Source organism: Mangifera indica, chromosome 6 (genome assembly GCF_011075055.1).
Source record: "Mangifera indica cultivar Alphonso chromosome 6, CATAS_Mindica_2.1, whole genome shotgun sequence".
Lineage (NCBI taxonomy): Eukaryota > Viridiplantae > Streptophyta > Magnoliopsida > Sapindales > Anacardiaceae > Mangifera > Mangifera indica.
The window spans coordinates 18,399,789-18,416,632 of NC_058142.1; the positions used below are offsets into that span (position 1 = coordinate 18,399,789).

A 16,844-nucleotide genomic window follows, 5' to 3' on the forward strand; every position below is an offset into this window, starting at 1 on the left:
AAAATAACAAATATATACTCGTGACAGATGAAAAATCTAAATATTTATCAAAATTTTAGTTTGTTGGGACACACCTATAAATTTTCTGTTAGAATTAAGGGATAAAATTAACATTTTATTAGTAATATTAAAATAATTAAAATTATATCTCATTTTCTCTCTTAGTTTAAAAATTAATAATTTTTTTTAGGATTTAGTTTTGAAAAATTCACTGTTCCCCCAAGACACCAAACCTAAAATTTGGCTAATTTTGCCTGCGAACGGTGGCTTTATGGTGGACAAAAGAGTCATCATCTTCTAGTGGGTAACCTCTGGATGACAACTATGATCCAAGGATAATGAGCATGACCTAGATCTGGACGACGCTTAGTTGTCTAGTAAAGGATGATGAACATCATCTAAATTTGGATGACTTTTGTCATTTAACAAAGTTCGGGGCCTCTAGCCACCGCTTGTGGCCAAAGGGAGAGGTGAGAAAAAACTTAAAGATTTAGAGGGAAAGAAGTCACTTTTCAAAGTTAAAGTCTGGAGGTAAAATATTAATTTTTAAAACTTAAGAAAAAAGTTGAGATAAAATTATATATTTTTTAATATTATTATTAAATAATAATTTTATCTAATTTTAATAAAAGTTTAGAAATAAATGAGTATTTAAATTTTTTTTATCACATATATAATTTTGAGATTAAACTAAAATTTGGATGGGAAATAGTACTTTGGCCTTACGAAATCTATGCTCAACTAAAAAGCCTGTGCATAATATCAACCCAAAAAATAAAAAATAATTAGAAAATTAAGTATGCATGATGGAAGTTACCATTTTTCTCAGTCCACTCAGCTGAAGCTTCAAGGTTGAAACTTTCTCCAGAAAAAATGAAACTTGGTTGAAAACCATTTCTTTTCACTGTAATTTAACATACCCCATGTCATCACTTCTTTATTTTCTTCTTTCTTTCCGTTTGTTTACTGAGAAACTATGGGAAAAGTAAAGGTGCTGTCTAGGGTCTCTTTTTTTCCTTTCTGTTTTTTATTCGGCTTAAGACTTGCATTCTGTTGTTGTTTCTCTGTTTGTCTGTATACCCAGATTAAGGATTAGGGTTTCGATTTTGTTTTTGTGGTGTTTATATATGAACTGAAATAGTTTTATGTGTTTTCAGGGTTTAAACGTTTGAGTTTTATAAATGAGCTTAATTTAACTTGCAATGGAGGTATTATCTCATGAATTTGAGGTTCATTCTTGTTTTTGGGTTAGTGTTTTAAGGCTGTTTTCTCGTGATTCAATCTTTTATATTTTGGGTCAGATTGTTCTGATGGAAGGGAAGCTGGTCTCTGTGCAATATGCTCTGCTTTTGACTGATTTTATGCTCCATCTTGTATCTTCTGATACTGTAAGATAATTGCTTTTTTTTTAAATGGAAACTGGACGGTTCGTATTTGTTAGTATTTGAGCTTGTATTTTGAAGCTTCATTTCGGTTCCTTAGATTGCTAATCAATCGAGTGGTGGAGAATCTGTGTCTTCCAAGAATCAAAATCTTAAATGTACAAATTTAGGATCAATGTTCTTTCAAAATGTATTCTGTAATTGAAGTTTGCTTTTTTGGATATGGTTGATTCATTGTATGGATGACATTAGAGAATACTTTTCACAACATCATATTTAATTTTGGAATTTTCTGTTTAGCTCTCAGAAAATGTTTGCTTTTGAGTGTTGATTGACGATATAAAGACACTTTTTGAAATGATCCTGCTTGTAACGTCTCACACGCTTGGGAAGGAAAGGTGAATATTAGTTAAATAATCTATGCACTCCTAAATTATCAAACAAGTTTAAGTTGCAAAGCTCAAAAGTAATATGTGATGAATTGTGTGTCCAAAACGGACAATTCTAAGTGATGCATGCAGAGATATGTTTAATCTATCAAAAAGAAAGAGTATACAACCTAGTAAAGGATTTAAGGGTGCAATATGCCCTATCATTATGCCTTTCTACAAGGCTATCTCGGCAGCTAAAAAAAAGTTGTTCATATCATTTTGGCACACTGGAATTTTGTTGGCATTTATTAACAAGATCTTCATAAGTCATCTTAGTTGTAGAAATTCAAAAATATCAGTGAACACTGTAGAAAAGTGTGATTGAAAGAATCGCACGTAATCAATAAAATTATAGTAATAACTCTAAAGAACTAAAAATCAATTATGCCTTTATAAATTTAATTGATGATGCTATTGGTGCAACTTTTTGCGCTTCATTTCTCATGTTAATAGGAGTGTGTTAGGACGAGGGTTTACATGAGGAGTAGAACTAAGAGAAAAGGGATTGTTGGCAGTAAATCAAGAGGGACTCCTGGAGATCAACAAACCAGCGAAGAAGCAGTAGGCCAACTTCAACAGAGAATAGAGGCAGCAAACACGCCAAAAGCTGATGTGGCAATACAGGAGTGGGAAAGCAATAGTGAGAATCCTGTTATATAACTGGAGGAGGAAGAAATAAGGGAGGCAGGCAATTAAGAAGGAAGAGAGTGATAGGGAGAGGCCAGCCTCTCGAAAGCTGGAAGATTGAGGGGATAGATTTTGTATTGTGCTTTTGGTCTTGTGCTTCTGGTTATATGCTGGAAAGAAATTAATGTAAATGATATTAAAACTGTAGATAAACAGTGTATTCATTGCAGTAAATTGAAGTAATACAAATGTTTTAGCTACTGTTGCGAGTTTGATCATTTTGACTATGGTACATTTCTCATTACATATTGTGTGTAGCAACTTTTCCTGGAAAATCTACTGCATTCCGGGGAACCAGGTTGTTTCAGGTGGAAGGTTCTGCAAGACCGAGCTGATTTCATCTGAACTGGATGCTCCTGACTCAACAGCTGCTGGAAGGGATTTGGCAAGTCATTCCAGGTCCGTATCAGAGTGTAAAGTGTGAGAGACTAAAAATGAAATGTCAATTGCAGTAAGAAAAATATAACATATACGGAACTCTCCCAGTAAATGGACTTAAAGTCATCACAAACTTGTTTCCTACCTTAGGAGTTTCAAAGCTAGCATATGATAGCAAACTAGAGAGGTAACATCAATTTGATGCTCTCTCTCTCTCGCTTGTTATGGATGCTATTTGAATAATCTAGGATTGATCTGAAAGGTTTTTTAGTGTAGCTGTCAAGTTTTGCTATGATAAATCTGCTTTCAAGAATGTTTTTCTCTTCAGCATAACCTTCACCGAGCACAACCATTATTCAGCACAGATGTTCTTAATACACATAATGAATTATCCAAGTGACAGTTGAAATTGAAGAGGTAATTAAAGAATGTTCTTAGAATAACTAACATTATTTTGGTTTCCTATTCTATTTTGTCATAACATGAGGATGGAACACACTCATTATAATTTTACCATCTGAATACAAATAGTGTTCAACTCATTTTTGATGTTATCTTTGATAATATGCCCTATTGGAGTAAGGTTACACACTCATTATAATTACTAAATCCAAAGAGTTTAAACCCTATGTGAAGGCTCAACAATAATGTTTTAAACTCTATTGGAGTAAGCTAACAGATATTCTTGTATTGTGTAGTTCCTCATAGTCCTTTTAATAATTTAGGTGGTAATGTGATTATTAAATAAATATGGCTTATTTGTTCTCTGTTGTTCACATATGTGCTACCATTTGAAGTAAACGCTTCCATTTTTGTGCTGCACCATGCCCTTCTGGTTGGGTTATCAGTCCAGATAAGAGCAAGTGTTTTCGATATATAGGAGGCAACTGATCATGAGATCAGTCTGAGATCCAATGTAAAGACTTAGGGGGACACTTGGCTGCCCTAACATCATATGAAGAACTAAACACTGCTCAGAAGTTAATGTAGTGAAACTTTCAATGGCTGCTGGACCAGGGGAAGAAGCATCAACAGTACTGCTGGTTTGATTTTGAACTGGTCTGATAATGTGACACAATGGAATGAGTCTGATACGAACCTTAGGAGAACCACACCTCAAAAGCTAGCTATTAAGATAGGAGAGTTCAAGACCATATAAGCCTTACACTAGTTGCCCATACTTTCCAATTTGGGATCCAAGTCCCATACCTTGCACTTGGGATTCTAACATACCACCACGCTTCGCAGCCCTGACGCCCACGCGGGCTGGCTGTGCGCTAGCTCCCTGCTAGCCCCAGGCGAACACTACAATGCCGGCGTCACCACCCGCATTGCACGATTACAACTGGGAGACATGGTAATGACTTTGATACCAAATGATACGAACTTTAGGAGAACCACACCTCAAAAACTAGCTATTGAGATGAGAGAGCCCAAAGCCATATAAACCCCACACTAGTTGCCCATACTTTCCAATGTGGGATCCAAGTCCCATACCTTGCACTTGGGATTCTAACAGAGTCAATCTAGCTGAGAGGATCTTTTCACTCCAGTTGCTCCAATTTTTCTTGCCACGTCAATGCTTCAGTTGATTTTTGTACATTGGTGACTAATGGATCTACAACCCTAAGTGCAACGCATCTTATGCCTCTATTTGATAACACCTCAATTTTGTATTTTCTCTCTCTCGCTGCATTTTCCGGTTTGAATTATAAATATTTTGTTGTAGATATTATCAGTTTGGTTGGATAGGATTTCAGTATTTTGCCAATTGTTGAGATCATTTTATCATCTATTTCAGATTCTTTCTTTCTTGTAGTACTTTATTTCTTTTATGTAAAGAACAAATGTTACTACTTGCACTGCCATAGGGAATACCTTTTCATGCTTGAAGTTGTTAGTGGCTTGATCCTTATGACAACATTTTCTGTTGTGGTTTGGCTCCTTGTGTATAGGCAGAGCAAAGGGTTCCGAAAATCTCACAAACTAGCAAATCCAGCAGCTTCTGCATTAATTCCTCTATCCTGGAAGATTTTCACCAGCGCGGAAATGAGGTTGATTACAAAGAATTTTAGTGAAGGAAATCGCCTTATGGGAGACGCCAAAACAGGGAGCACATGTAGTGGCATTCTACCTCATGGATCAAGGGTGGCAGCTAAGAGATTCCAAAGGTCTGGTTTTAAAGGAAAGAGTTCCATTCTGAAATTGTAAGGGTTGCAAGGCTTCATCATCCAAATTAGGTGGCTATCAGGGGATGCTGCTACGATCACGGTGACCGCTGCATTATTTATGAGTTTATAGTAAATGTCCTCTTTGATCAATGGCTACACCACATGCCAATAGGAGGGCGAAGTTTGGATTGGGCAATAAGAATGAAAATTGCTACAACTCTTGCCCAAGGAATTGCATTAAGTCCCAATCCTCTTGCCTCCTAAGATGCTTAGTTATTGATGTCTATTCTTATAATGCCATTTAAATGCAAACTTAAGATTTGGTAACAATTATCATATACCAGAGTCGCATGATGACTGATGTGTTAGGTAGTTCATATGTGTTGCTGTGAACTGATGGAGTAAGACCTTTAATGAAAGATAAAGAGCGTATTTTCATTATGTTTTAAATTGCTATAAGATTGGTCATGACTGAATAAAAGATCTATAGGTCATGGCTTTATTTGATGCAGAGTCTTTTGTTTGTTTAATTCTTTTGTTTAATAGATCAATTTGTCACATCTTGAAACAGGTTCTTGCATGACAAGGTTAAGCCGCATGTTCAGCATCAGGATATCCGCGCCAGTAAAGTGTTGCTTGATGTAGAATTTGGAGCACATTTGATGGGGGTTGGTTTGTCAAAGTTTGTGCCATGGGAAGTGCTGCAGGAAAGGACAGTAATGGCAGGTGGCACATATGGGTACCTTGCTCCGGAATTTGTTTACAGGAATGAGCTTACAACACAAAGTGATGTTTACAGCTTTGGAGTTCTACTTCTGGAAATTGTGAGCAGGCGCAGGCCTGCACTGGCAGTTGATTTGGTGGGTTGGCAGAGTATACTCAAATGAGCCACGCCTTTGGTGCACTCACATCCCTACCTGGACCTCTTGGATCCTCTCATGTCTTCTTCTTCTATCGACTTTCCAGAAGCCATAGTGGTTCAGAAGGTGGTGGACCTCGTACACGCTTGTACAGAACATGTCCCTTCTATGCGCCCAAGAATTTCCCATGTCGTTCATCAGCTGCAACAGTTGGTCTAGTCAACTGTTCCAAAGAAAGTCCTCATCTCAGCCACTAAAGGGATTTGCAATACTAACAAGAAACACACAATTGAGCTTTTCGCTAGTTTTCAAGACCTTTGGTAGTTTTCCAGAATCATAAGTTACAAAACAATAGTTTAGAGATCCTAGATTAACAGACTGAGCATGCCTTGATGTATTCATATATAATGTAGTTGTAAAACAGGTGTAATTTATACAAGTAATGCAGTCTTTTTGTAGATTACTTTCATCTTGCCATAGCCCCCAAACATTCTTCGCAGCACTAACTGAACCTACTTCCTTTCATGATCGGGAAAAATCGTCAGCCTGGTAGTTTCAGAATTTGCTGGGTGGCTTGTTTATTGTTAGAGAATGTTGCAACTACCAAACCGGCATAAACACTATGTCTATGCGAGAAAGTTCTTCAGTGCATCCAGTATACGTATAACCATTCGATGTGGATTTGACATGTTGACTGTACACACTTCCAAACCATAAATTACAATTTCCTTGCAATTACATCAGATTTTGCCAGGAAACCCCAAACCCTTAAAACGCGTAAACCCTAAAATTGCGTGGAAAAGGAAGATGAAAGAGATTTTGCTTGAGACAATTGCATCATTTATATCTATATATATTGTTTCAAGTCAAGTGTTTTCCGGACAAAGTTTATTCTCAAGGATGGCTTCTTCTTCTTCATGTCAGCCCCTGGCCTCTTCCGAGTCGCGCAAATGCCCCCTACTTTCATAAGGCTGACCCCTGAGAGACCTTCTTTATTACCGTGTACGTATGGCCTCTTCTTCATTAAAACACCTTTTGGTAGTTCTAAGCTGTAGAAAATGACTATAAACTTTTGGTAGTTCGAAGTTAAATATTTTTTTATTCAAATTTGTTTAAAATTTAAAATGGTTTAACTCAGATTTTAAAATTAAAAGTGGTTAAATTTAGTTTAAGTTTAATTTAATTCGAGTTTATTTTTAAATTAATCATTTAAATTTATAATATACTGATAAAATAATATTTATTCAAATAATCGATAAAATTACCTATTTAAATTATAAATTTATAACAAATTGAGTCACAGATTTAAATGACCCATTTATATCAAACCTAAGATATACTGAGTTGAATACATCTAGTATTTCATTTCCTATTATTGGGTTTGGCAAAGCCAATGCAGTTCGGTTGACCTTGCAATTTTTTTTATTTTATGAAATTAAAATTTTAAGAAAACCTTTAGGGAGCGTTTGATTTGGATAATATTTGATTACTAAAATAGAAAGATTATCTTGAAGATAGATTACTTAAAAATTACCTGATATAAATGATTACTATGATAAAATTTGATAGGTATAAATAATTATTGTGTTTGGGTAAAGGTAATAAAAGATTACTAGTAAATTATTTTGCTTAAATATATTTAAATATAATTATTTTTAAATATTTTTATATTATTTATCATATTATTTAAAAATAAATTTATTTTTATCTCAAAAAATTAATAAATAATAATTTTTCTATAATAAACTCAAGATTATCTTAGTAATCTTTAAATACCTAAGGTGAAGGTGATAATCAGATTACCACCTATATTACCTGTCACGTCAGTATTGGTAATAGAAGAGTACTGTAATATTTTATTACTGATAAATCAAATAAGGGAATAAAAGATAGATTACCAAGGTAAACTTAAAAACCCTCGACCAAACGCACAATATTTCTTTGTTTCCAAGGTTTCATTATTATTTAAAGGTCAAAAGTCTTGCTCCCACCCAAGTTTAATGCAATGTCTAATTCCAGTAGTTAAGTTTTAAAAATTCAAATATATACCCATCATCCAAAATTCTGCGTTTTTTGCATTTTCTGTTGGTTTAACTTTAAATTACCAATTTACCCTTTTTTAAAGTATAATGATAAAAAAAATCTTAAATTAAACCACTTGCCTTCTATTCGAAACGCCTCTCCTGCAAATCTCGACCTCTTGTTCCTTCAAACTCCGAACACTTACCGATTTCCTGCCAACCGTGCTACTGGTTTCGGTGGCTTTACTGTGATTGGAAAGTATTAATACGAGTGAATAATATTTTCTTACCAAGACTCAGCTTTAAAGCACTTTTCCACCTTGGCATAATAACAAATTTTCACCAAAAAATAAAGAATAAATAATAATTTTTTATCCAAAATTAAATTCTATTAATAAAATTACTATTTTATTTTTTAAAATTATTATATAACTTTAATTTAATAAAAATTAAAAAATAATCTTATAATATCATCCAAACTCTGCTGTAAAAACAAAACTGCAGGACCAACACCCCCAGAGTCTGGGCAGAAACTGAATCCTGGGGAGACTGTACACTGTCGCTTCTGCTGAAAAAACTGGGCACCGAAGCCAGAAAACGGACCAATATTTCAGTATTCTATTCTTATTTTTTGATTTATTGCAGATCTGCCACTGTATAAGGCAGTACTCAGAGGCGACGTGAGAGAAGTAGCAAGATGCTGGCTTGCAGATGCAGTAAAAACCAGGATCACGTTAAACGCTGACAGAGCACTTCACGTAGCTGTAGGAACCGGGACGGCCAATCATATTGTGGAGTATCTGTTGGCTAAGATGTCAGATGACCAAGTGAGACTAAGAAATAACGACGGCAACAACGTCCTTGCCGTTGCCGCAATCGTTGGCAATGTCGAAGCAGCCAAGATGATCATGGGAAGACTGCCAGAATTAATTGATGTGAAAAACAATAATAACTATGTGCCTTTGATCGAGGCTGCTCGACATGGCCACAAGAAGATGGTGAAGTATTTGTTGCCATTCAGTGAAAGTTATTTGCTCTCGGAGGATCGGCCTACAGATAAGACCCGTGTTTTCTTCGTGCATTTGCTGATAATTGCTGGATTTTATGGTGAGATAATTTTTCCTTTCCTTGTTGTAGGAACTTTTAAGTTTGCAAACTACGAATATTGTGTGCATGTATGATTATATATTTCAATTGAGGTGTTTTTACTTTACACTTGACGATATTCTTTGAGGTTTTGTGCACGGATTTTATGTCGGCATGTGCCTTCTTCCAGTTCGTGTACGCTGAATATTTAAACTAACCTTAGTCCTGAATTATGGACCTGTATATTCTGTCTTGCATAGAATACATAATTTATTTGCTCTAAACTTTGTTGATTTCTCACTAATTTCTTGCTTAACTTAAATTCAGAAACAATTCCCTCTTTTAGGCCACAGATTGGATTTGAGACCGTAAAGGGCCTTGTTAAGTTTACAAACTAATTTGCATGAGGAACCAGTGTGTGAAACCTGGAATTATGAGAAACCCTTCAAATTGACTTATAAAAGCCCAATCCTCTACATCTCTATTTAGGAAAACATTATTAACATCAATCTGCTTAATGTCTCATCCGTATAAGACTGATAAACTAAGGATAACTCTTATAGTGACAGCCTTAAAAACAGGATTAAAAATATCAAAATTATCCACTCCAGGGGTTTGTTGATTCCCTTTGATAACAAGCTTTGCCTTGTATCTTTGTACCGGGACCATCAAAGTTGTATTTGACTTTGAAAACCCACTTGCAACCTACCACACATCTTAGAGGTTCATGGCGCTAGAGTTCAAGTATTGTTGGTTAAAAGGGCATCAGTCAAGAAAACGATTCAATGGTAGCTTTAACTATTCTAAGCGGGAAGCTTAGAAACCAAGTGAAACTTGGTGTGAGTTTCAGATATGAAGATAGACTGAGGAATTTATTTAGGCAAACTGTAAGTGAGTTTTTAAATCATAATTCTAGCTTGTAACAGACTTTTTTTATTTTGGTAATTTATTTGAGTTAACTGGACAAGGTCTTATGGATGTAAAAAATGTTCTGCCCCGTTACATTTCACCTGTGTTTTTGTATTAATTGATTGTGTGCTGAAATTTTTTGAACTCTCAAAATCAATCCCATAGCTTTCGCTACATTGTGAAGTTTCGCTTACCTATAAGTATTTCTATGTTTCTTATTGAAATTTGGAATTAATTTTCAGTATGTTCCTGTCCATATTATGTCTCAGATTTGGCAATAAAACAGGTTCTATCTCATGGAAGTTTAGCTGTGTCAGAGTTATATCCTGGTGAGACTCTGCTGAGTGCAATAGCCAGAAAGCCATCTGCGTTTCCCAGTGGAAGAAAGCTGAGATCTTACCAGAAAGGGGTCTACATTTATTGGCATGGTGAGTATATTCAAAAATATTTCTTGAACACTTAGCTCAATTATATACACCTTTGGCAAATTCCACATCAATAAAGTATGGGAGAATTCCCTATAAACTCTTCAACCATCAAGACTCATTTTGAGTTATAAAACTCAAAAACAAAACCATAACAGACCAAGCTATTGGACCAAGATGCTGCAAATTAATTAACTAAAATTCTGTTTAGTGCTTTGCAGTTAATTCAGTGAGATGAAGTTTCTGTTTGTTATGAGTTTTGTAGGTATTTCTGTAATGGGCATCCAGAAAATGATGACAAACATCTCAAGCTGCATCCGAAGAATGATGACAAGCATATCAAGCTTCATCCGAAATTACATGCCACATAGCTTAATTATTGCCATCAGTAAGTATCTGATTGATCCAAGATGAGATCTTTTATGTATTAACTAATTAACTGCTAAACAATGTTCTTAGTCTAATAAGATTGATTACTAATTTACTGTTAAACAATAATCTTAGCCTAGTAAGATAGATTCATAATTAAGTTAGGCAAAGTTGTGGAGTTGGAATTACATGGACTGAAACCTCCCCTGGGAAGGATTGTTCTTTAAATTTTGGGCTTTGATACCACTTAATGGAGATGTTTTGGGTCTTTCATACTCAAAAGCTAACTCAAGAGATGAGACTTTCCATCACACTTATATACACATACCCAGTTCAATTCCCAACCAATGTTGGATTCCAAACACTATTGATAAATTAGTAGATGATAGCACAATATCATATAGGATGATACATTATTTAGGATAAGCATTTTGACATATCTTTTGGTCACATTACTCTATTAAAAATGACCCTTTCTAGATGTCTTTCCAGGGAGACGTTTCATCTCAATTTTTCACTATTTTAATGCTGTCTTTAAAGTTGAACAGCTCTATTTCAATCTCGATGGCGCTTTGTTTATTCTATAATTGGAGAGAAAAAATGGATGTACCGACAAAAAATTTTTCTTGTCAAACTGTTATGCATGGAAATTATATCACGCTCAAACGATGAAACGGCTTACTCAAGACTGAAACAACCACTCCTTTTAGCGGCAACATTGGGGGCTCATGAAGTTGTGGAAGAGATTGTAAAGTCATTTCCTGATGCTGTGTTATTTGCCAATGAAGAGAATCATGGTGCATTCCATTTAGCAGTCATAAACTTTCATGAAGCCGTGTTCAATCTCATATTTGAAATGAATGGCCACAGACATTTGTTGTTGATGTCTCAGGACAATTCTGGTAGCAATATCTTGCACTTAGCTGGAAACCTGGCTCCTCAATATCAACTGAATCGCATTCCTGGTGCAGCTTTGCAAATGCAACGGGAGTTGCAGTGGTTTGAGGTACCAAGACATTTTACATAAACATATGTTTTTAGTGATTTTATGTTGGGCCTCCACTAGTGTTACAGTGTCTCTTTGACCCAAAAGCTAGTGCAAGTGGTGAGGCTCCCTCACCTTTTTATGTACTCACACTCAATAATTCAATTTCCAATCAATGCGGGATTCCATATGGGGTTATTGGTTTAACACAACTCAAAACAAAACTACACTCTTACCAAACCTGAGTTATATGCACTCCACGAGAACTCAACTATGTCTCTGGGGATATTCAATGTTGGAGATGATATTATCGATTCAACACCACTCACAACAAACCTAATTGCCATTACATGGACCCAAAATCTCTCCTTGAATGGATTGTTCTTTAACCTTGGGTTCTGATACCACCTACTGGGGTTCCATAAAGTGGTACTAAGCTTCTCCCATCCCAAAAGCCAGTTTAAGGGTGAGTTATTCCCCCTCATTTATATATCCACATCCAATTCAATTCCAAACTAATGTGGGATTTTGAACATTTTAGGCCAAAATGGAATCTGTTTTAGAAATTCAATCTTTCAATTTTTTCTATTTTTGTTCAGGAAGTGGAGAAAGTTGTACCACCTACCTTCAGAGAAGATAAAAACGCTCAGGGAAAGACTCCTGCAATGGTATTTGCAGAGGAACATCAGGGTCTTGTCAAAGAAGGTGAAAAATGGATGAAAGATGTAGCGACTTCATGTTCAGTAGCAACAGCACTCATTGCTACTGTAGTATTTTCAGCAGCTATTACAGTACCTGGTGGCAACAATAATTTTGGACACCCAAATTTTTACAAAGAAATAGCCTTCACTATCTTTGGCATTGCAGATTCAATCTCTTTGTTCTCTTCAACAGGGGCCATCTTCATGTTCTTGTCCATCCTAACTGCTCGCTATGCAGACAGTGATTTTCTATATGCCCTGCCCAAAAGGCTAATTTTGGGTCTATTTTTGTTGTTTCTGTCAGTAACAGCAATGATGGTAGCATTTGGCGCCACTGTTTATTTGGTATTTACTGAAGAAAAACAAAACTGGGTTCTGGGTTTAGTAATTGGATCAGCTATTTTGTCTGTGTCTGTGTTTGCATATTCACAGTTTCCCCTTCTATTGGACTTGACCATTTCCACTTATGGCCCCAGCATTTTTGGCAAGCAAAGCCCGGGTATGTTGTACGAAATATAAATTAGATGAGTTGTATCTATAAATTTTTGAGGTATCAGAAAGGCAGCATAGAACCAAAAGTTTGTAATCAATTCAATTATGTCGATGATGCAGCTATGCATGTTGTTATTGTAATAGTTTTAGGTAGTATAGAGATCCCATTTTGCTTTAGGATGATAATAAAAGATCTATTTGAAGCACTGCCAATCTTTTGACTATTTTTCGATTGCTTAGTTTATTACATCTTTATTAATTTTTTTCTTTCCTGATTTTACTTCTCATGATCAGCAGCTCTGTTCTTTACAGAAAATGTCATATTTTCAACATTTAATGTTATTCCTTAACCCCATGTCATGAATTATACCACTAGCATGACAGAAAATGATATTGACTTGATGTCGATTATTGCTTGATCCTTTTACAGATGAATTTATGAAGACCAAAATATGAAGTAATATTAGGCTCCACAGTGGAGCTAATTTGTATCTCATTCTTGGAACATGTTGCATGTCACTGTCCAAATGAGATAACCATAATTAAGTGTTTTCTTGGCTGAAAGTTGATATTCAGTAATACGTCGGTCAAACAATTTTATCATGTTAGTTTGTACACAAAAGTTTGTGTATGTTTTGAGTGATATAAAAAATTTATTAATGTGAACTAATATTAATTATAATTTTTGTTTGATAAAATCGGATAATTGAATAGTTTAAATTGGATGGACTTAATGTGATTATTGAAGGATTGTTAACACATTTCATGTTTATTCAATGTGGATTTTAAGGTTAATTGTCCTTTTATGGAAGAGTCTTATAATTTCTTGTATAATTACTAAGCCATTCTTTATTTTTTCAAAACCTAATACAAAAACTTTAAATATTGAAATCATCATTCAAAAAGGCTTAAAAGGAGGAAGATTAGTCATTACAATCTTTGCGAATTTCATGAGCTTCAAGAATTAAAAGGAGGAAGATTAGCCAAGCCTATTTTAATACTATTGAGTTTTTTTCACCTCATAAGCTAGCTCAAGAGGACAAAAACTAACACATAAGGTTTCAAATTGTTGTTTGTGTTAGCCATTAGGAGGTGCAACAGGTTACTGGTTGGACTTTCATATCAACCGGTCACTCCGAAAGAAAGACTCTTAAGTGGAGTTGTTATGCACAGAATCAGCCTTGATAAGCCTTTCAAGTAATCAATTATAATAAGAAAACCAACGGTAAGAAAAAGCCTATGAAAGATTTCTACTGGGCCTCGTGGCTGCAATACATAGATGGAGCAAGCGGATATGTCTGAAGTTGAGCCTTGAATTCCTGCAGTCTAGCTAAGCTCCTTGCGCAGATGAGAATCCTTGTAATCTTTGCTTATTAAATACTAATTGGAAAAGAGAGACAGTGTGTAGTAATACTATGTATACCTATTTTAGGTACATAAATATATACACACTTATACAAATAATCTCATGATGATATATATAAATGTATACATATTTATATACCTAAAGTGGATATATATATATATATATATATATATGTTTATATTTTTGTATATTTATAGAAATGGCTTAGGGACTGGATTAATTTTGTAATAAAATTTAGGCCAAAAGGTATTTTCAGCCCAAGGTTTGATAAAACGGCATATTTCCACACTTCTAACGTTAAAAAATCAAATTTTAACATTCTAAGTTTTAAAAAGTTAAATTTTCATCTACCATCTACTTTCATTAATGAATTTTATTAAGTTGAAAAGATAATAAAACTATTTTGTATAAATTTTTAAAAACATTAGGGGTGTTAATAAATTTTTTAGGCCTTTTGAGAAGTCTAAAAGAGTTTGGGTTTGTTTTTTTAATTTCTAAAATTTGAATGTGCCTATTATTGGTTTTAAAAAATGACAATTACATATTTAAAGATTTAAACAAAACATAATACTTTAGAGTTTAAATATTTTTAAGAAGTAATCATTTTAAAATTGATATTGACAATTATATATATATAAACAAATTAAGTGATGTAATGGAATTTGCGAGCACTTTAACCATTCGGTGTTCTATTGTATGATATAACAATTTATTAATAAATATAATTATTATAATAATACAGATGAAAATATATTTAAATAATATCAATTTAATCGGACATATAGCTTTGTTTCGGAAAATATATATTATGTGTTTTCCCGTTTTACTGTTTATGTATGTGTTTGTTTGCTTATTGATTCCACACACTCTCCACCCACTTCCAAAAAAATATCTCTTTTGTTTATTTTTCCTATTTTCATTGTTTTGCTCACATTCTAGGATATCTCCATGATTATTAGTTGTTACACGAGCAAGATTAGGTTTAAGCATATTCTTTGTACAATAATACAAACAATCTAGGGTTAGGTTTGAGTCGAATCAAATTTGAGTAAAAATTGTTTAAATTTAACTCATTTTAGAGGAGTCAAGCTCACATTGCTCTAGGGGAATTGAGTTTCAATTATAGTTGAGCAAAAAATAATTAAAATGATATAATTTTGATACATATTAGTTAAAATAACGTTGTTTTAGTCGACTTGTAAAAAAATTTTCTAGGCTCATTAACTTGGCGAGCCTAACACTTATAAAGTTTGAGTTTAAATTCGAAAACATTTAACTCTCAGGGTTAAGTTTGAGTTCGTTTGAGTCAAACCTTTTTTAGACTCATTCGAATTGATTATGTTTTCTAATTTGAACAAGCTTATATCAAATTTAACCCTAAAACAAGCATACAATTAGAAAAAAAAAAACACATAATTTATCCTAATTCATCCAAGACAATGTTATATTTAATAAAATTAATATTATTTTAATATCTTATCATTTTTTATTATAATAAACATATTTGCTAATGAATTATTCCTTTATAAGCTTTTCCGTTATAGTTTATAAACAAAGTAGTAACCAATTCCAACATAGCCATTAGAGTGGACGCATTTCCACCTCGTATGCTTAACCTAATCATATTAGGTCAAGTTCAGATTCATTTTAAAACAATGGCTGTTGCATGCTGGCCCTTCTTTAACCTTTAGAAGGTTAGCTTTTTCTATACGAGCCAATATTTATGGGTTTTAAATTTACAACCAGAGCCATATATCAATAAACAAAGACTGAAAATTAAATTATTGAAACACCTAACTCCTAATTCCATGATTCAAAAAAGTAGAAGAAAGATAGAAATTGCATACGGGGTAATAATACACCATCACTTTTTTTAATATAAAAAAAATTAAAGAGCTTTGTTTTTTTAATTAAAAAAATTAACCTATCAAATCTTCGTATTAAAGAAATCAAATTTTCATTTTTTTTTAATTAAAGAGTGCATGGGTCAAGATTGGCTGCATACATTTTATAATATTGAAGTGAATTACATTTTAAACCCAAGGTTTGGTCTCAAAACATTTTTCATTTTTTAAATGTACAAATCATATTTTTTACCCAAAATCTGACTCAATTAAAGAAAAAAAATCTTGCCACAATGTTTGAAAGTTAAATTATCATATCATACTAAAATTAAAAGGACATTGTATTACTTTTTTAAGATATTAAATTTATATCAATACCCTATTTTATTTACTACCATAATTATTATTATTGGGTTTCTGTCACTCTTACCTTAGTAAGTCATCTTACACTGATATACTCTCAAGGTTGCAAGCTTCTCTTTGTCTTGCATCTACCATCACTTTCCTCTCCATCGTACATTTAATGGACCCTCACCACCCTCTCTACCACACCCACTATCTCTCCCTTCTCTCTTGCCATGTTCTTGGTTTTCAGTATCCCAATCCCCTAACTCATCTGCTTTCAATGACCTAATCCCCTATCTCTTGTTCACCTGTAAAATATATTAGACCAAATCTTTGTGCTCGCCAATAACCCACTCCAACTATTCTATTAGTTTCAATGGATGTAGACAAGA

The 16,844-nt window shown here is 33.9% G+C and overlaps 2 protein-coding genes and 1 pseudogene across 2 annotated transcripts; all 3 read left to right on the plus strand.

Annotated features, from left to right (window-relative positions):
- The first annotated feature begins 787 nt into the window (after positions 1–787).
- On the plus strand, positions 788–6,366 carry LOC123217966 (annotated as a pseudogene).
- LOC123217967 lies at positions 814–2,702 on the plus strand. Its single transcript, XM_044639082.1, has 2 exons — positions 814–1,388; positions 2,267–2,702. The coding sequence occupies exons 1-2, from the start codon at positions 1,203–1,205 to the stop codon at positions 2,471–2,473; spliced, it is 393 nt and encodes a 130-aa protein (XP_044495017.1). The 5' UTR covers positions 814–1,202; the 3' UTR covers positions 2,474–2,702.
- Positions 6,367–6,700: 334 nt separating the features above from the next.
- On the plus strand, positions 6,701–13,121 carry LOC123217965. The gene is made up of 6 exons (XM_044639080.1): positions 6,701–6,911; positions 8,576–9,037; positions 10,195–10,353; positions 10,616–10,738; positions 11,268–11,725; positions 12,304–13,121. Exons 1-6 carry the CDS (start codon positions 6,827–6,829, stop codon positions 12,922–12,924), a joined length of 1,908 nt encoding a protein of 635 aa, XP_044495015.1. The 5' UTR covers positions 6,701–6,826; the 3' UTR covers positions 12,925–13,121.
- Positions 13,122–16,844: the final 3,723 nt, after the last annotated feature.